Genomic DNA, 21,142 nt, shown 5'->3' with positions numbered 1-21,142 from the left:
ATGATGTGCTGCTACCTCTGGGCAACAAGAAATAAAAGTAATTCAGTCAGTTATTTTCAGGAAACCTTGCACTTGATGCATCCTCCTAAATACTTTTATTTAAACGCAGTATTGAAGCCGGTTTAAATTCAATTATAATCTCCTTAGGCAGCTAAACATGACATTAAGAAGGTCCTCTGAAGATTCTGAAAAGCAGAAAAAGACCTCTGTTTCTAATTACAGCTGTGGAGACAGTACTGTAGCTCCTCCGACACATGTTCTCAGTCGGGGTTGGACACTGTTAACACAGCACTCTAAAAACACTAGAGGAAAGCAGAGATGGTGTGTGACATTTATTGGATGCAGGGAGACTGAGCTTGCACTGTATAACCTTGTGTCCAATTCTCTCAGCACTCAGTGTAATTTTTCACTTCTTCCCTCTCTTACCTCTCACAGGAGTGCACGAACAGCGAACCATCGGTTTTTGCAGCAGTTGGTTTTGTCTGGTTATGTTTTACTGGCCTTGGATCTTAAAGACGGCAGATGTTGGAGCTGTGGCTGCAGCTGAGTTCCTGTGTAGATGATTGAGATAATAGTGAAAATGTTCTGGCACAGTGAAATATCACAGAAATATCACAGACAGTGATGCTTATCAGAAGCCTAATAGAGGTCTAAATAGACATATATAGATTCAGGAAATATTTAATAGAATTACGCTGGCACTCCCTCTGCCACATTTTGCACAATGCACAGTGTTTTCTTCATGACCAATTGCTGTTGTTGTCAAATGGTATTTTGATTTAACCCTTGCTTGAAGGAAACCCCTACAACACAACCACTGTGTCTTTCTACTGTTCAGTTTTCATTCGTATTCCTCTTGTTGTCATGACCTGCTTCTCTTAACATACCCCTTCTCCCTTGTCTTTATTAGCTGTCACATAAAAATGCAGTTCGTATCACGGGCGCTCCTCTGGGAGCTCAAACTGTTCTTAACTTTGGAAAGTTTTCTGCCAAAAGATGCCAGGTGCAACTCCTCTCAGAGTACCGAGTTTCCACCTCCCACTGACTCTCTCATACAAAACGTGCCCAGAACTGCATGTGGTGAAAACAGCAAGCTATATAAATCTAAAATACAGTGCAAAGATTCTGATAATTAAATACTTCATATATGTGTAAATGTACCAGCAGCCATTTATGTATGTTATGTTCCTGAACATATCATACAGTATGTAGACACAGACAGAGCGCTGAAGCTACTGCTCTGCTAGTGTGCTGCTACTAAGGATTATTTTCATTATCGGTTAATCTGCTGATGATTTTCTATCACAATACTCTGGAAACATCTGACTCTGACATCATCAAATACCTTGTTTTTGACAACCAGTGGTCGAAAACCCAAAGATATTCAATTTCCGATGACATAAAACAGAAAAGCAGAAAACTAAACATTATTTATGTAGGATATTTCAGTTTTTTTTCTCGTTGTACTGTATCATTGGTATGGAAAGCAAAGTAAGGCAGTTATCATATGTTGTTTGCAAGATTTATATCTGATTTATATCTTCTAAAACCAAACCCACAGCTTTGATTCTGCACATCCGTCTACTCCACTTTATCACATATCTGTCCAGCTGCAAGAAGGTGCAGGTGTGTGTGTTTCTATCTGTTCAGCCCAGTGAACCTGTGGTTTTGTGTGCAGACATGTGTTCATGTGTACGTGACCATTTTTTCTGTCAGTTGTGTCAGTCTGAGGAACAGATGTGATAATTATCATCCCAAATCTCTCTCATCTCTCTTTCAGCACTCATATCGTCATGACCTGATTCATCTAATCGTTCTGTTTTCCCTTCCATTTTTTTTTTTGTCTCTGTGAAATAAAAGCTGATGGCAACAATGCCAAAAACTAGGGATAATAATGACATGGAGAGGAGCACTATGTGCTGCAGCCACTTCCTGCTCAGGCCGTCAGGTTTAGCAGTTTTAGCAGTCGGGCAGCTGTCCAGTGTGTAGACCGTGATCACTGATATTGTGTGAATTAGGGTCTGAGTGGACCATGACACAGACACAACAGTGTAATCCCAAGCATCATTACATCATCCTCCATCACTAACCCTCCCTACCTCCCCTTACCCATCATTCATCCACATTTCCAAGGTCAGTTGGGTAACATCCTGGCAGGGCTGATAATTTCAGAGATTGAAGTTACTGCAGGGATGCATCATGATGATACAGTATGATTAATGGATCACAGATTGATTGGTGATGTCACGGTGTAACAAAAGGTTAAGTTGAGGTGCACCTGCAGGCTGTGTGAGCAATTAAGGAAAGGGTTGTGTGGAATCTCATCATACCTTCATCCTGCATCTATTGTTGTGTTTGCAGCAGCCAGAGCAGCTGTTTCTCGCTGAAGTATTGATTATAACTGAATAGCTGTATCATAACAACAGCAAACTGAATAATTTCCAGTTTTCAGCCACCAAATATACTTCTTCTTTTCATTAGAGCAAGTGAAGCATGTAGTGAGGTGAGACCTCTAAATCTGGTTTAATTTCTAAACCAACTGAAGGAAATCCAGCATTTAAATAGAAATACTGCCCATAGGTGTGTGAGCCTTCATTGACGTTTCTTCGTCTCTCTTTCCACCAGTACGTTACCTGCTGAGGAACAATGTGAGTCCAGACCTCTGCAATGAAGACGGTCTCACCGCCCTGCACCAGGTAAGATTGTCCCTCTCTGTCCCTACCTGTCATTTCTCTCTCTCTCTCTCTCTCTCTCTCTCTCTCTCTCTCTCTCTCTCTCTCTCTCTCTCTCTCCCCATCTCTCTCTCTCTCTCACTACTTTTCTGTCTTTCTGTCTTCTGGTGTGTCCCTCTCACTCAGTATTTTCCTGTGAAACTGGGGCACTGATAACACCTCGGTGTCTTATCTCAAACTGAAAATGCCAAAAGATGTAAAGTAGTTTGATAGATTGTTAGATGCATGTCTAATATCAAAAACACTGCATGGCGTGTTCTGGTAACATCAGCAGGTCATACACTAATCGCAGGGTTGGCAGCTTGATCCCCAGATTTTTCTGTGTCCATGAGCAAGACACTGAATACCAAATTGCTCCTGATGGTCAGAGCAGTTCCTTGCGTGGTACAATCTGAATGTGTGAATGGATGAATGAGAGGCAAAACTGTAAGGTGCTTAAGATGAAAGCACAACATAAATGCAGTCTGTTAACTATTTACCAAAAGACAAACATCAATTGTAGCATTACATGATTTCATGAAACATGTTTATTTGTAACATATAGGTTGAGGAACACAAGGGATTTACAGGCTTAAAGTGGCTGTAATTAACATTTTCATAGCAATGTATCAAATAAAAATGTGAAAACAGTTTGAAAACAGTGAAAGATCCAGATATTTCCCTCAAAAACAGGTCAAAAGAAGAGTAAGCATTGGACTTAAATTCACCAGGCGGACAGAAGCATGACTCCAAATAATGATGAGCAGCTGTTTCCTAAGAAGTTCCCTGTCAATATATCAGTGTTGTGTTCACAACTTGTTTCCACTGTCCCAAGTGGCCAAAAAAACAAAAAAAAATCAGTTATTGCAGGTTTAACTAGTTGAAATGAGGAAATTGGACAGGATCATATTACACCCTGTGTTAATATGGTCCTGGGTTACTACAGACCTGAGGTGTGTGTTTACAGGTTAGATCTGTTATTAGTTATTTTTTCCATTAGAGCAGACACATACTGTATGTACATCAATACTGATTCTTTGCTATGTTTCTTCTATGCTTGTTCATAGAGACATACACATTTCTTTTGAATTGATTGTGTTATGGTAGCTCAGATGTGCATTTCAGAAATACTGCCTTTGTTATAGCACATTTTAGCAAAGCTTTTTTTTCAGTGAAGCTGACAATACAGTGTCTGGACCATAAGACAGTAAATAAGACTTGGGATACTCTCTAGTCCTGCTGACTTGTGGATTCAGGCTTTTCATATACTTATAATAAAGTAATAAATAAATATACCACAGCCATTTACTGAAAGTCACAGAGCAGCTGCATCATACACTGGCATATGGTGGGCAAAAGGATATAAAAGTAATTTTATTGTCAGGAAACCTTGTGCATAATGCATCCTTCTAAATGGACTTTCATTCAAATTCACTTGTTGAAGCCAATTTGAATTCAATTATAGTCTCCTAAGCTAGCTAAACATGACATTTAGATATTTATGTACAAAATATCACTCAAAATATCAAACACATTATGCATACTATATTCCTTTTTTTTCCCTCCCAGGCTGTTTCTAAGTAACTTGTTCCCAGTGTAAATAGCAAACTCAGTCCTTCTGCATTGGCCAGTTGAAAAAAAAAAAATTCTGGTTAATGTAATATTCTGGGTTTTCAAGGAAAACTGACAATAGAAAAATGGAATTCATTTTCTGTAACATTTTGATTCACATGGCACAAATCTACTTTTCTTCTTCAAGACTGTCAGATAGCTAAACGTCAGCAGTTTATTAGATATAAAATAAAGAGGAATGCATAAAATCCTTTTTTTTTAAAAGGTGCTTGACCTGGCCTTTCAAACTGTGTGGTATCTTACTCAGTTTATTCTGTTGTCAAATATTCCACATTTTGCCTCTGGGTCTTTGCCGAGCAGTAAAACGTCAAAAGTATCTTCTTTTAAAACTTTTATTAGTCAAGTCTTACTTTTACCATCACCATCTCAGTCCTTGTTGAAATATAATTAAATCATGTCCTGCTGTAATTACTTTGCAGGGGTAGGAGTTAAAGGCCTTGTGCAGAATAGAGCATTGAGGTTTTCTGACACTGAAAGAATGATTTTTGACAGTGAGGAAATGAGTTCAGTATTGGGGAAATTAATCCATTTCGATGTAGGAAATTTATAAAGGAGATCAGGCCAATTTTCGCTTGTTAATTAGAGCCGTTACAGCCATGATAATCAAAGCCTCCACCTCATCCAAATCAATGCTCCAAATCACAGTTGTCTGTGCAAGTAATGGATCATTACATGTTTTATTTGCTCACAGGTCAACCAGCTGATTTGAGAAGTTTTCTTCCTTCCTTATCTTTAAAACATTCTTCAAAAGAGACCGTCTGAAAAAAGGGATATTTTATTTTTGAATAACGGTTGGTTATTCAATCAGCAGGATGTCAACAAAGAAGCTACAGGTGAGAGATGCTAAAGAAAAACTGGCTAAAGTGTGAACACAAATAGGCACGGAGTCATTTTGTTTATCTTTAGCATAAAGAATAAAATCAGACTTTTATTTTTGTTCTAAACCTCTCACCAAGTTCTGGACGGCATTTTTATGTGAAGACAAAGAAATGTTTACACTGTGAAGGACACCGAGTTTTCTTAATCCATGAACTGGAATCAAATTTTAATGTGAAATAAAACAAAGCTGGCTGTGCTGTCATGAAAGATGACTCTTTCTCTTTCGAAAGGATGTGATTCTCATTTATTACCTCAGTTTCTTCTCTGCTTTTCTTCCTTCCTGCCCCCCTCTCTTCTCGTTTGTCTCTCTCTATAGTTGTACTGTACTGTACCGCAGACAGTTTATGTCTTCTCTGCCTCTTTGCCTCTTCTCGCTCTGCCTCGGCTAACACAGCCATCTCTCTTTCCCCTCTCAACTGCTCAAAGCCTAATATTCAGTCTCCTGCTGGGAGGCAGAGAAAGCAGCAGGGGAAGAGAAAATTGAAGTCCATCAGTCACCACCGGTGTGGCTGGTGTTTTAAAAGCTGTGGGCCATTGGCTGCCAAGAGATCAGATTGACCTTTCGGCTTTGAATGTGTGTGTGCCCGATAATCTGCTATTTGGATGGGTCAGCCTGCACAGTGTCTTCAAGATGAGACCTTTTCACTTCTGCTGCTATTTGACAAATACCACCATACATACACAGGCAGACAGGGACACAGCATAGAAACACACACAGGGAAGGCATAAATGAACACACAAACATTTCGCTGCTGACAGAAGCTAGATGAAGGACAGGCAGAAAGATAGACACTAAGAAAAGAGATGAGTCTGTCTCTCTCACACACACACTGATTCTTGTCTTACTATAGTTGTGAAGACACTCACTGATATAATACCTTCCCTTGCCCCTTAACCTAACCTTAAAACAGACAAACAACAGACACCAAGCATTTTAAAATAAAACACCCAATAACGACTCACACAAACAGACAAGAGTAGACATAAGCAGGTAAGGAAGCAATTACAACTTCCAATGGAGACCTAAACCTCCAACAGTCCTTTAAGGTTGTGAGGACCGGCCAGAACGTCCTCACAACAATGGTTTTGATCCAAAATTTGTCCACACATCTATAAGGTGAGATAAATGAAGGGAAGTGGTGGTGATGTTTCTCTAAATGGGATGTCTTACCTATAGAGGGTTGGTTTCACCTCACTGAAATGAGACAATCAATAAATGGCTCTGTATGTGCCAGAACACATACGCACACACACACCCCTATACACACTTAAATATTTACTATTTCAGCCCTTGAGAAGAAGTTAATGCGTCATGAATGCACCTTGACAGCCCCAGTTTTGATAGAGATGTATAATTTTCTATAGTTTGTTGGCTAGATCGCTTTGGGATGATGTGATGGATAAATAGATGAATGTGTGTAGGGTTCAAGCTGTCACTAGCAGCACTGCATCAAAAAAAAAACAAAAAAAAACAAAATGCTTTTGATGAGATCACTGTGCTTGGATGGTCCAGGCAAAAGAAAAAGAAATGCAGGGTTGTCTGGAAAGAGCTGTTCTGTCTGCCTCAGATTTTGTCTCTGTGTAATGAATCATATTTTTTTTAAACATTCATTTAGCCTGTATGTGTATTGTAGGTACTCAGGGATATTTTTGGGCCGAACATCCTCGGGGGTAATAAGGAGGGGGGGCTCTTCCAAACACACCTGCCTCATGTTGTCCCATATTTGCTCTGGCTCCGAGCTCTGGTGCTTTGCTTCAGGATCCCGGTGTGGCCGAGTGGGGCCGCGGGACCCAGAACATCAACAGACTGCAGGAGCCGCATTTAAAAGGATTTACTTCAGTGATTCAGCCACTCAAATATTTATGCAGACATGACAGAGACTTGTGCAGACATCACTGAGGCGGACTTTTAACTTGTGCTGTTATGATCATCTGCTCGGTTTGATCATGTAGAGCTGTGAAGTTGTGAGTCTGCACTCCTGTGTTGTCCCAGACCTTTTATCGGTCATTCGGTTCTTCATTACTTCAGCCTTTGACGACTCAGGCCTGACAGCACTTGAGTGCCATGTTCTTACACCTACCTCCCTTAATTCAGTAATAACCAGGGGAATTGTCAGTCTTTTCACCTGTACAGTTTCTTATTAAAATACTTTCAATTATTTTTCAGAGATATGAGTTAGTGTTGGTGCCCTGTTAGACAATATGTGAAGGAGAGTGACGGGAAGGTAAAAAAAAAAAAAAAAAAAAAAGAGTGGAAATAATGTGCAGCAGCTGTTTGAATTGTGCTGAAGCTCAGAAACCATCAGTAGAGGGTACATACTGTACCCTACTGATGTGCCACCTGTTTGTCACAGCCCAGATTCACTTCAGTTAGACTTTTAGGTATAATTCTCAACAGCTCAACTTGGCACCATGGGCTTCTTCCCTCAGACCCCTTCACTCCTCGTGATTTGCATTGGTCTCTTCAGCTCTGGTCAAATTTAAAGACTCTTTTAACCTTCAACCTCCTGCAGTCTCAGCTGTACTCTCAGCCACCTGGTCCTGGTCTTGCTCACTTTAACCCTGCATGATTCTCTTGTGATTTTTTACTCCTCAACACGAGCCACGGCCCTCTCAGCCCACTGACAGATCCTGACAAGACTTGTTGCTGTTGTTTCCAGCCACACAGACATAATCTGGGCCTTTGTCTGGGACCACACTCCCATCCTTGTTTGAATAGTTGTCATGAAAGGCACATTATTTCCTTGCTTGCTTTGTTGTCATGTTGCCAGAACAAGAGGGATGGAGGTGGTACACAACAGATCTACAGGGGAAGGCTAGGAGTTTGGTTTACTGGCTAGCTTGTGGGTGCAAATATGTATGGTTTTTTTTCCAGAGGAACAACAGCTAAGAGATTAGCCTAGCAGTCATCTAGCAGGTGGGCTGGAGTATGTGGGTTTATTGAGAAGGAGGTTAAGAGATTAGCCTGGTTGTTAGCTGGCATGTAGGTTGCAGCCTCTCCGTTTTGTTTTTTGTTTTTTTTTTGTTTTTTGGAAGACATCTGTCATGCCACTGCGGCAGGCTGGAGCTTTAGATGTGAGTTAATCCATCAGAGTATCGGATGCCTTTGACAAGCTCGTATGTCCCTTAAGAGTCTTGCTCTTGTCAGTTTTATGAGGCTGCTCCTTTTTCCTGAATTACATCTTCAAACTTGCCAATTACCAGACTCGGACAGAAAATGAAGTCCATAACTTGATCTCTGAATCTTCATGTATTGTGTATGTACAATTTGACAGTTTAATATCTTCATGAACACACCGACGCGCTTGGTGAAATTAGGAAATGTGTGACTCATGCTGTTCTGTCTTTTATTCTGAATCTGAATTCTCTTAGCATCTGCTTTGACATCACTGACACCAGAAGTATTTGACAAAAATAAACCAGTGTCTACCGAGTGCTACTTCTGCTTTTGGGAGCTTTAGACGGTCATACGGGTACCTTTTTTTTAGTTTTGTACAATCTGTCTCATACCGTTCTCTATCTGAGCAACTGAATATATACTCTGGAAAAAAAAGCATGTATGATGACCATGTGATTCTTTCGCAGTGCAGATTTCTTCAGAAAAAAATTTGCATCAGAAGGGGGGAAAAAAGAAAAAACCTCTGAGCACACCTCCTCCTGTGCTCTGTGACTGGGACCAGGATCTCCATACTATAGTTTTCATGTATTCCTTTTTCTCTTCACGCTGCCTACTTGCTTTTAGTATCATGACACTTTTCTCCTCATATACATATTGCAGACACTTCTCCATAGTCTTTAACTTCCTCCACTTTAAAAAAAAAGATCAGGCATTGAAGATTGAAGTTATAACTCAAGAGAGTGTGACTTGTGTGAGTGTGATTGATGAGGCACCCGGAGTCCATACTGCCAAACCTGAAAATCAGACTTAATGGCCATTTTCCGTCTGACATGAGCAGCAAAACCCCTCAGTGTGTTGACTTGAGCAAGGGTGTGTTATGTTATGTATGTGAATTCAAAGTTTTATTTGTAAGAACAAGAATTTATTTCCTTTTTCAGTAGTTAGAAAGACTCGTTTTAACTTGTTTTTCACCTCGATTAAACCACGATTAAAGGAAAATGCCGATGTAAGAGTCATAGCTTTTCTGGCTGTGGCAGAGGAAGATGGATTAAACCACTGCTGTTAATCGTTCCTACAAAGTTGTGATTGGCTCGGTCGTTTTTCTGACCAATGAGCACAGTACCAGACTTATTTGAACGTGGACAAATTTGAGATATGGGCAGCAGTTTTCGGGTTGAGGATTTTTGCATTTTCTTTTGTGTTCTGTTGGATCTATACCTGCTGTCCTTCTCGTAATCGAAGTCCCTGTACCCCGACATTAAAGTTATCCACAGGTCAGACACTGCATTTCTTTGGGACACATCATGTAAACAGCAGCAACACAGTTCATAACCAAATTTGAAATTCCTCGAGTGGTTAGTTAGATTTTTAATGCTCATCATCAAGCAACTTAAAATAAAATATATATGGTATAACAGTTGCACACTTTAGATTTATGTGTTCATTTTAATCTTTCCTTTTTGTTTTTTTGTTTTTCTGGAAGATGCATAAGTTTTGTTTGACATTTTCAGACTTGATGTAAAAAGGTTTTAAATCTTTCCATCTCAACTGAAATGTTAGTCACAGGATGTTCGTCAGTGTTTGTGTTTTCTATGCATCCATTTCACCTCTTATCTGTCTTCCTGCTATCTGTCCTCTGCATCTGCGCGGTAATTTCATTTCCTCTTTTGTGTTGTATATTAATTTATGTTCTCCCCCGGCGCTCCTGTCAGAGCCGTCTTATCTGAGTAGCCTTGAAGCTACAAAACTTCAGAGAATGCGCACAACTCATTTTCTCCTTACGTCAGTGTAATCTTAGAGTCTGTTTTTGTTGTTGTTTTCAGATTAAGGTTTTGTTTTCAGACTGTAGGAAGGCGGAGGCATGAGATGGAGTACACGTGACGGAAAAGAAAGATGAAAGATTGAGATTTTGTTTGCAGGTTGGCAGGGATGTATGTGGTACCAGAGGTGACGGTCTCAACCGGCAAATCATCTCACAGTCATATCTGGTCACCTTGTCACAATTTATTGTCAGAACAGTAACATTTGCTATGTTACAGAATATTGAATCACCGCAATTTTGTTCTGTTGTGTTGAAAATATGATTAAAAGCTAGTTTCTATTTTTCATACATTGGTCTGTTACTTGTGCTGTTATCCCATTAATTGTTCTAAAGTCATTTTAAAGCATAGCCAAGTCTTAATGGTGTCTATTGGATGCTAAAGAGGAGAGTCTGCTGTTCTTGTTTACATTTCCCAAAGTGACTCGTCTGTTTTCTAATCTGCTCCCCCCTTCTCTTTCTTGGCATTTCCATCCTGTTAGTTTATATTCATGTTTGTGCCGCTCTCTCTGTATTACTGAGTTGCTCTCCCTCCTGCTCTCAGATAATAGAAAGCTCTAGAGATTGCACTTTCAGCTCATTCTCTATGTAAATCCATAAAAGGAAGGTGCGTCTTCTCTTCTCTCTGCACCTCAGCTTCTCACGGTTTATATGGTGAGCGTGTAGAGTGTGGTGGAAAATTCAAAGATGAGTGGGAAGAGTGAGAAATTCTCTTTGGGAAAGTTCAGACATATAACAGCATCTCTAAATCAGTGGTTTTTAATCCTGATCCTTTGGACGCGAGCACATCCCTGATCGCTTTCTTTGTAGTCATCTAATCAGAGGCTGAATTTGTACGTGGGCTTCAAGTTGAATGCACTTAACTACCTTGCAGGATGGGAAACCTGTCAGAGGCCCTTTTCAAACATACACCTTGTTTGGTAAGAAGTAGATATCAGTTTTACACATTTGTCCCATTTTTGAATAACAAGGTGCAAATCTGAATCCAATGTTGTCAGATTAACGTAAAGGCTCAAGCAGAAGAAGCCAGCAATGTTATTTGCTTTTCGTCTGCAGTACAACTGAAACCCACAGTACAGGAGTTACTTGAGATTCATTCATCCACGCCTGTTAATCCTTATTTCTTATGAGTCACTTTATCTTTCAAACTTATACTGGACTTTATTAGAAGGCATTTGCAGCATATGTAACTGTTTCTTGGCGAATAAGAATGGTAACGCAGCTGCAGGGAGGATTGATCAGTTGTTTAATGCCTGTAACTCAGCTGCTTTGGTTTCCACTAACTGTTGCCAGGTGCTGACTGTGCTGCTGGTGGTGGTGTCACTTTCATCCTTTCTGGTCTAGAAACAGATTCACTGCTCTTCACTGTATTAGCTGCTCAAAGCTACTCTCAACAGGATGAAGAGGGAGAAGCCAGCATGATAATCATTTTGTCATTAAGCTAAAAAAAAAAAAGACTGTTGGTTTTTTTTTGCTTTTTTTTTTTTTTTTTAAGTCAATTGTTACACTTTAATATTCGATCTGTGCTCAGGTAACTAGCTAGTGTTACTTGTTTGTTTTAGTAGTTTTAGACAACTTAAAGAGACGCCCTTTTTTGGCACTGGATGGTAGCCGTGTAAGAGACTTGTTGATGTTATCTGTCCATAAGATGAGGTCACATAATGCTCCTACCTAATAAAGCTAATGGCCAAAATTATTAATTAGTTAATTAATAAGGGGAAATATTTGAGGGAAGTAAGAAAGGTTTTCTTACTGTGACTAGTTAAACTACAAAGGTAAAAACAAGTACTACAGTACAGTTAAGCTAACTTTCTAAAACAAAATCATATGTTTGGTTTCTGCCCTGCCTCTTGCCCGTAGTCAGCTGGGATAGGCTCCAGCTCCCCCGCAACCCTGTTTATGGAGTGAATGTTTATGTATCAGTTTAAAAAGTTTGGCAAATTGCGTAAAGGAACAGCATGTGTATTTACATAATTTTTGTGACTGTGAGCAGCCTGGAGTGGCGAGAGAGAAAGGTTTCACCAGAACTGTATCATTTTTCTACAAAGACTTTCCATCAGAGTAATTTAAATGATACTATAGTCACATAAACATTCTGCGCACAGAGCCTTTAATGATGTGCTGGGTGGCAATGAGAGATTTCAAAATTGGAAACAATCAGAGACAAGTAAGTGACCCAAGTGGCTGCTGCTTCCCAGAACCCTTAGCAGCATAAACGTTTTTTAAAAATGGATATATTTATTTTGCTCTTTTATTCCCTGTTGTCTCTATTTTGACTCTATTTGCTACAAATCTTTTAAATCTTCAGTACATTCGGGGCTTCATAATGGGATTAAGAGCAGTCATTTTGTCAGAAGAGATTTTACATTTCATCATGACAGATGTCTCATTTTCATTTCAAAACAGAGAGTAGAGAAATGACAACACTCCAGTGGCTTCTCACAAAAGTGAAGGTGCTCTTTGGTAAAAAAAAAAAAACACACAGCTGTTTCTGTACTATGCACCAGAGTGATGGGTGGTTTGGTAACATGAGTAATATGTCATGAACCAGATTCAAACCTACAGCTTCACCAGCACAAATAATAACGTAGGCTCTAGCCAAGATGTCCCTCTCAGACTTTGGAAACAAGGTTTTTGCTCTGAATCCCTCAGCTTTCTGATTATTTCTGACCCTTCTGCTGTGACAAAGTAATCCTGTTCTTTAACCCCGTGTCTGCTTTTTGCAATCTCTCTCCTTTGTTGTCCGTCTTTGTCTTTGTTCGGCTGCGTGGTACTGCCACACTCACACCAATTAGCTCTGATGGAGAAAACGGCTGTTTGCTGACAGCAGTGTGATTGGAGGATGGTTTTTATGGAAAATTTTCCTTCCTCCCCACCCTACAATCACACCCAGTTTAACAAGGAAAATACTTTCTGTTCCTCTGTGTCTGTGTCTTTGTCTCTGTCTGTGGATGGGTGTGAGTTATGGGTACGTTTCCAAATGCTGTCTTGGATCCAGGGAACAACCCACACAGTGGCTGAGATGTCAGACTGACTGTGTCCAAATTGGCTTAATGTGTTCTCAGTTTTACACCCTGCAATATGCTGTTAAAGGACTTTTGCAGAGATACGGTTTGACTTCTTTATGGACTTCTTGTTCGTCTGTGCTATTGTGACAAATTTTCAAATATGAGGAAACAGTGGATCTCAGTTTGTCACCAGAGATAACACATAATTTGATGCAGTTAAAAACAGCACATACACACTCTTTTCTTCTGTCTCTCTTCCCGTCCCCACGTTGTCCATCTTACTCCCTCTCACATTCACTGCGCCTACCTTCTCATGCATTTCTGTTCTTCTTCCTGCGCTGCATTTATCTCTCCTTACTTATTTTTGCCTGTTCCAGGGTTTTAAGATATAGCCCCAGTAAGTATTACAGTATCAAATATTAAATATCTTCTCTCTCCCTCCTCCCCCATCCTCTGTCTCTGTGCAGTGTTGTATAGATAACTATGAGGATATGGTGAAGATCCTGCTGGACCGAGGAGCCAGCGTTAACGCTCAGGACAATGAGCTGTGGACGCCACTGCATGCCGCTGCGACCTGTGGCCACGCAGGACTGGTCAAGATACTCATTGCACAGTAAGTCTTGCAGACACGCTACACCAGGCTTTCCTGCAGTGTTGTTTAAGAGGCTTCCAGCCTCGCCTGAAATAAAGAGTCACTCTGCTAATGTCAGAAGAGGTTCTTTCATTTTTATGAAATGTAATATTAGGCTTATTAGGCCTCAGGAAAAATGAGCAGTGGTGCTGCCTCTCACAGCGAGGGCCACATATTTAATGAGGGCTAGTAACTAAATTGATAACAAGATGAGATGCACCAGGATCTGTCTGATTCAGTTCAGCAGGTGATTGATTGAGTGATTGATCACATTGTATGCACGCTTCACAGTAATTAATCAGAGCATGGTGTCACTATGTTGGGGAAGAAAATAAAACTTGCAGTTTTTTTTTACAAGTATTGATCTGCTGAACTTCATCAATCACTGGCTGTTATCTGACGAAGGGGTGGGCAGAGCTTAGCATCACTGCTAACCAATTTCCTGAGGAAAACCTTGTACACACACCACAGTCTCAAATTAACTGGCATAATTGAGCGGTCAGATATTTAAGTATAAATGCAAACATTGTCCCCAGTGAGACAGAGCAGGCAATTTGTAAGAACCTAAGAATTTTTTTTTTTTTAAATTGAGTTCTGGGCAAGAGAAATTAGTTTTTTTCTGAGATGAAAATAACAGAGGATGCAACCTCTGGAAGTGGATGGTAATGCTGCAGAAGAGAAAATGCCAGGCCCACACTAATAGCAGGAGTAGAACAAAAAAACATACATTAGAGTGATTTTTTGTGTGTTTGTTTTTATTTTTTTTATAAAACCAAAGATTGGAAAATGGATTAAAGCCATGGTGGAGAAATGGCATCATTCTCCATTTTTTCCACTTGTGTAAAAGAAGCAGAAGGACATATTAAGGCTGGGAGACATGGCTGAAATCACAGTCACAATAATATAAAGGCATATTTTATATAATAACATATGATTTCAGGAAAAACTGATAAACAGTAATATTGAATTATCTCCCAGTCCCAGGACAAATTTACAAATGGATTGTTATTAGTCATCTTTGTCATACAAGTGCAGTTCAACATTCAGTAACATTGCCCATTGTTTTCCAGAGACAAAAATGTCCTCTTTATTTGACACATCCTGCACATATGGAATGAGTATGGTCTTACACATTGCAGACATGTTTAATTAGATTTTAATCCGATTATTTTATATAACAGCGAGACACAAAGAGGTTTGTACTGATGCAGACAAATTAAGACACTGTATGTGAACACACCTCGTATTGTTTCTGCCTGTGGTCATGCGGGGATGAATTAGAGCCTGTATGCAGTAACTGGAAACGACACACAGTACACACGCAGCCTATACAGACACACTGCTGCCATCTGTTGACACGCACAACTTGTCAAACCACTCATCAGATCACTTGGACTCATTCTCCACAGTGAAATTACTGATTAAAAACTGAATAATGCAAGTCCACTTGTTCTGGGCTGAAAGAATTTAATTAGCAGCATCAATTAGTGCTTTAACAGATTTATATTGTCATTCATGCCCAAGACTCTGAGTTAGAGATCAGCAGTTTTTTTTCTTTGTGTTTCACAACTGATCAGAATATGAAATACAGCCTGCCTGCTTTACTAGTTAAATATTTAAAATGTTGCTAACATTAACAAACCCTTTTTTTTGTTTGTTTAAAAATCTGAGTGCCTTTGGATCACAGATAACTTACAGTCCTCAAGCTAGCCATGGATATAGTACATTTAGAACAATTAATATTTCTGATTCGTTTAATTATTTATCTGCTCGCCTCCCACAGTGGTGCAGATCTGCTGGCAGTCAACTCTGATGGGAACATGCCCTATGACCTGTGTGAAGATGACCCAACACTGGACATCATTGAGACAGCCATGGCCAACAGAGGTAGCGTATAAATGTTTGAAGAGACAACAAACCTGCTGACACCGAGGGCCGTGGACAGAATCTTTTGGATAATAATGTTTTTGTGCTTCCTCTGACAAGTTTGGGGACTGATCAGTCTCAGGACGTCTGCAGACAGACTGAATAAACAACCTACTACTACTACCTGCTACTTCTCCATGAACCGTAATTGCACTATTGGAAGAGTGTGCTGTGTGTACATTCTTGTAACAAGTGCCAGGCTGTCTAACCTTCATAGCCCTTGTCCAACATGTTTTTGTGAAGCTGAGACTCATACTGGCATGAGACATATCCAGTACAACCTTTCCAAACTTTCCATTCTGGCACATATGCAGTTTACTATGATGACGATGCCAGATTTTGCATATTCGTAGCAATTTGTGGAGACAATAGTCCTTGATTTCGGGCTTCTCATTTCCAGCTGGGTGAGTACGCCATCTCCAGCTTACTTTAAAATATTTCTAATTGAAACATTTTAAAACTTATTACATCCATGATCTTCTTCACGTGAAGAAGCTTGACAGACATGCCCTGACTAGATACAATTAGATTGGACGATTGCTGTTCAGGAGAGGGCTGTAGCTAAAGTTGAACATCACATAGTTGTATTTGACAGTTAATCTTTGACCCCCCTGAACACTTTCCTTTCTTAGAATAAACAGTGTAAAGTTTGCTCCACCTCTTCAGCAGTCTTTAAGTTTTCCACCACAGGAACAGATTGCTGAGGACGACGGCAGCGGGGTTGTGACCTCGGAAAGCACTTAGTGTCCCGCACAGTTTCAGGATTGGCACCTCAGGGAGCTCTGAGATATTCACAGCACTCTCACTCCCGATGAGATGCATGCAGAGCGCAATACTGTATATTCATGCTGTGTCACTGTAAACAGCCGCAGTCGGCACAGTTTGTCTGTGTGACATGACTGGGAAAGAGTTCAAGGAGATCAGCACTGACATACGCATAAACGCACATCAGGGATGAAGGAGGGGGAAGTCGTGCTGTTTTATGTGTTTGCATTTCTGTTAGCGTTTGTGTGATAGAATCAAACACTGAAGTAAAGACAGTCATGGTGACAGACAGCTTTATTTACATTCCGCCTGCCTAACATAAGCTTTTGTTTTATTTTTGTTTTCCAGTCAACAATAACATCTGCAGGCAGGCATGTGTGCACACTGTTGGCAACAAGGCAGCAAATGTGGGTGCAGGGCCTTTGTGTTTAGGGAAATACTGTAGTACGAAATGCTCAGATTGGCTGCTAAAGTGTGGTTGCTTTAGAGGAATAGTTCAGCATTCAGGGACATGACACTTATTCACTTTCTGGCAGAGAGCCTGAAAATTTAAAGCAAAACTACAAATTCATTTGTTTTACAGGGTAGGGTTAACACTGACTCCATCAAAGCAACTATATCAAGGCAAAGAAGCCTCCTAAAACTTCATAAATAAACTTCCATTTTACATAAATCAGTGCAGATGCTTGTTTCTAAATCTATCTAAATCCCATAGAAAGTAAACATCAGAAATTAGCTCTAGATTAGGTATTCTACTTCTGGGGGCAGTCCTACATGTGTGAGGCTCTGGGTTGCTGTTGATTTTATAATGTGTGTTGTGAAAAATACTGGAATTTTACTTGGTCTAGGTGCCCTTCAGTATTACACTAAATCACAAATGCTTCAGTGGAGCTCCGTTGTGGTAAACAGGAGAAGACTGTGTGGAAGCAGCGTGGTGCTGGAGAGCATCATGAGCGCTTCGTCATATTTCCCTGGATAATTAAAGGTCAGGAAATCCCTGTTACTGAAAGTACTGTGTTGTAAACAAATGCAGGGTTAATGATTCTGATAGTTTTAACAGTGTATATAGGACACATGACACCCATTGTGTGGGTTACATCCTGGATATGAGACGATATTGGAAACCCACATACAGAGAGGGAGGGTGGGGGGCTTAGGAGAGAGAAAACCGACACAGGAAAATGAGGTTCTCAGCTTACAATAGGATCTCTGGAGCCCGCAGAATGCAGATAGCGGTACAGTAGGTGAGAAGAATGATCATTAAGCTGATGAAAGGGAAAGCGGTGCTGCTAATTGCTCCCGTAATGTTCTCAGCACTATACTGCTGGATAAGACTTCTCTCTCCAGAGATGCCACAGGAATGGGCACATGGTCTCTCTCTCACTATTTCTCTCTCTCTCACACACACACACACTGACATTCACAGCACTTGATATGCACCATGAACTGATCCTTGATCCTCCTCTGTAGATCCCAGTTTATCCGTGATGAGCCGCAGTGATGAGGTGGAGATGTCGACCTGGAATTGAACGGTTGAAAGCGAGTCAGAATGCAGACTAGTCAAATCGGCTAGCTGCACGACTGACGCAGCTCATGTCGTTTTGTTTCCCTCATCAAATTCAAACAATGAAGGGATGAGGAATGTCAGTTAAAATCATACACTGTGGATAACCATGGACATAGTTGCTGGAGGATTATATTGAAGCTTTGATTGAGTGCTGAAATCACTGGTTGATTAGCAGAAAATCATTTGACAATGATTTTAATAATAGTTCAGTTTATTAAGCTTAGTATCTTGAAGTTTTTAACTGTTGGTCAGGAAAAACAAGTTTGTTTGGAGACATCCCCTTCGGCTCTGGGAAGCAACATCGTCTGCTATTTATCTGTCTGCAGATCTCGTGTGACCGATCAGTTTAAATCGAATTCGAACTTGCTCATTAAAGCTCAAAAACACGCTTATCAGCTGAGAGCTACAGCTGAAAGATTTTGTCCACAGACCTCAGCCTTTTATCTGCATTATATCATTTTCAATTCAATATCTTTTAGTGCTGGACTGTTGGTGATGCAAAAATAGACCTTTACAGAGATTTGCAGGAAATTGAGATGGACATTTTTCCCTCCTGTTGTACATTTTATGGCCTGAAAGATTAATAGACAAAAATAATACTAATATAATTACAATCTTTCGTGGAAAGGGAAGGAAACCTCGGTGAGGCTAAGGTAGAATGAGTGAGTACCAAAGTGCATTGTTCACTGTGATTGGCTGGGACGACTGTCAATCAAGTCTGCCCCAAAACCCCCCCCCAAATCCATGCAGCCATCATAAGTAAATCTGTCGGTGAGTCAGTCTGAAACATTTTCCCATTGCAGGACACTGCTACGTTTAGCAAAATATTTAGCACAGAAAAAGATAGGCATCCAGTGTGAGAAGCTGGTCACAGTTTATTAAGAATTACATGCTTGTTTTGTTCCACAAACCCACGTTTGTTCCTCAGCAAGTCCCATGATTAGTTTAGGAATGGCTCTTGTCTGGTTATTTCTGTGACAACATATTGACAGTTTTTGTGTTCACAACATTTGTTACAGTATAACAATGAGGAATGTTTGCTGTATTTTATGTTTTTAAATCCTTTGGGCCATTGTCAAGCTGCTGGACATCAGTGTGACTAAAACAAAAATATGACAGAAACAAGGCGAGTAAAATTTGTGGCATTAGTGCAGGAGAGACTGATGCTTGCTGGCAGAAACAACAGAAAACAGAAGAAAATCATAGCTGGGGGGGATGCATTTCATTTGTGTCGACAAAGGGGACCGTCAGCACCCTGCTTCCTGCGCCTTTAAACGCCCTCCGGCTGTGATTCTGATTGTGAATTTGGAGAGAAATACTACTTTACCTCCTCACCATTTTTCAGCACCTCCATCACAATCACTGGCCATCACATGGGGTTGGTGTGAGGGCTGAAACGAGGGTCACACTGAAACAGGGGTTTGGCTTTAAAATGGCTGGTTGGAGGCTGGAGTGTTTGTGGATAGATTCAGCTTCACTCGCCCAGTTTCAATTTATTACTCACAAGACAGGTTGAATACTAACAATAAAATATGCAGTCAGGTGACGCCTTTCTGCTTCTTTTTATCTCAAGTAAGAGTCGTCAGTCTCAGGGGATTGTCCTCCAGGCTCCACAATAAAAACCCTCAAAACAAGAACCTAAATTATGAACTCCTGTGAATCTTCCAACTTTGAACTTTTATCTCCAGTTGCTTTAATTTGAAGGGTTATTAACCTTGCCCCACTGACAGATAAATACAAATGGTTTGTTTCTTTTTCTAACAAAGGAATGCAATCTTATTTGCATCCACACATAAACTAATTTATAATCATTTTAGAACTCGTAGACCTAATTCATCCTTCAAATAACTCACATTTCTTCACAAACTGTAAGACTATAAGAGTCACGGCTCTGACTGACAGGCTGTTTTCATTATTGTTAATTTGACATTTCTTTAAATTTGCTGGACAGCACGGTACATTACTGCTGAGCCATGGTGGATAAGTTTTTCCCTGAAGTGTGGTGGTCACGGTATTTAGTCCTAGCTGGCAGCAGGGCGATGGATTAAAGGTAAAATTTAGAGTGGTTGTGACAGAGAGATTCACCTGAGCCTCAACTCGGCCAAACACCAGAAAGCTCTTTGCTACAAACTACTGTTTGCCAGCCAGACAAAATAGGCATTTCATTTCTTTCAAATATTTAAAATCCAATATTTAAAATATGAATTCTGTACGTAGCTCAGCACTGGTCTTAAATATTGCAGAGTACACATTTCTCAGAAAATAATTATCTGAAAATTGATGTTTCTTATAACCATTAACATTTTTTGGATTCATTATTTTCTTCAGAATCTTATAAATTTCTCATGTCTAAGTTTGGTCCTCATTGCACCCAGTATAGGTCGCGTCAATACAACAAAAAGCAGGGTCTGCTGCTGTCACATGAAAACTTTGTATACTTTAAAATGCAGAAAATGAAGCTCTCTCTCTATAACATTGACTTTTGAAGTTGGTGGAAGCGTTGTGTTGTGTCCCTGCTCTATCATACCTGAGTTGCTGCTCTTTCCTGTGTGCCTCAGATCATAAACTGTCCCTGTCAGCATGCTGCAGGTCTCCCTTGTGATTAACGCTCTTGTTCCCGCGCATTTGATCGACAGGCATCACCCAGGAGATGATCAACGAGACACGAGCGTCAACAGAGAGAAGGATGCTGGGAGACATTCAGGAACTGCTGAGACAGGGAGAGGAGGTCAACCAGCAGGACTCTCAGGGAGCCACACTGGTAGGAGACTGTGCTGTCTGTGTCTGTGTGTGTGTGTGTTTGGGTCTAACCAGTTCAGAGTTGTGGGCAGCATTTTGCTGCTGTGATGCCCAATTTATCACAGTGAGTAGATGCTGTTTGTGAAATGGTTTTTGGACAATACTGCAGCTGCTAGTTTCCAGTGGAAAAGGTTTGAGTTTGGCTGATGGGGAAAAGTGTCGGACAACACGACGTACAAACTAGTTCTGATCTTCAAAGTGGTGACAGTGTGAATATGGTCCTAATATTGTTTGAGTTATTTTGTTGAGTTATTTAGAGCCATCATTTAGTGTGAGCTTGATGCCTT

The 21,142-nt window shown here is 40.3% G+C and overlaps 1 protein-coding gene across 4 annotated transcripts in view; it reads left to right on the top strand.

Moving 5' to 3' along the window:
• ppp1r16b (protein phosphatase 1, regulatory subunit 16B) overlaps positions 1-21,142 on the top strand; it is a 108,380-nt gene that overhangs the window by 46,841 nt on the left and 40,397 nt on the right. For all 4 annotated transcript variants that reach the window (XM_041033000.1, XM_041033002.1, XM_041033001.1 and 1 more), the window contains 4 exons: positions 2,626-2,696; positions 13,635-13,780; positions 15,582-15,685; positions 20,693-20,817. In XM_041033000.1, coding sequence (XP_040888934.1) covers positions 2,626-2,696; positions 13,635-13,780; positions 15,582-15,685; positions 20,693-20,817 — 446 coding nt within the window. The remainder of the gene's footprint in view (positions 1-2,625; positions 2,697-13,634; positions 13,781-15,581; positions 15,686-20,692; positions 20,818-21,142) is intronic.

This window comes from Toxotes jaculatrix, chromosome 3, assembly GCF_017976425.1.
Source record: "Toxotes jaculatrix isolate fToxJac2 chromosome 3, fToxJac2.pri, whole genome shotgun sequence".
NCBI lineage: Eukaryota > Metazoa > Chordata > Actinopteri > Toxotidae > Toxotes > Toxotes jaculatrix.
The sequence above is the reverse complement of the archived record's forward strand: the minus strand, read 5'-3'. Positions and strand labels throughout refer to the sequence as shown.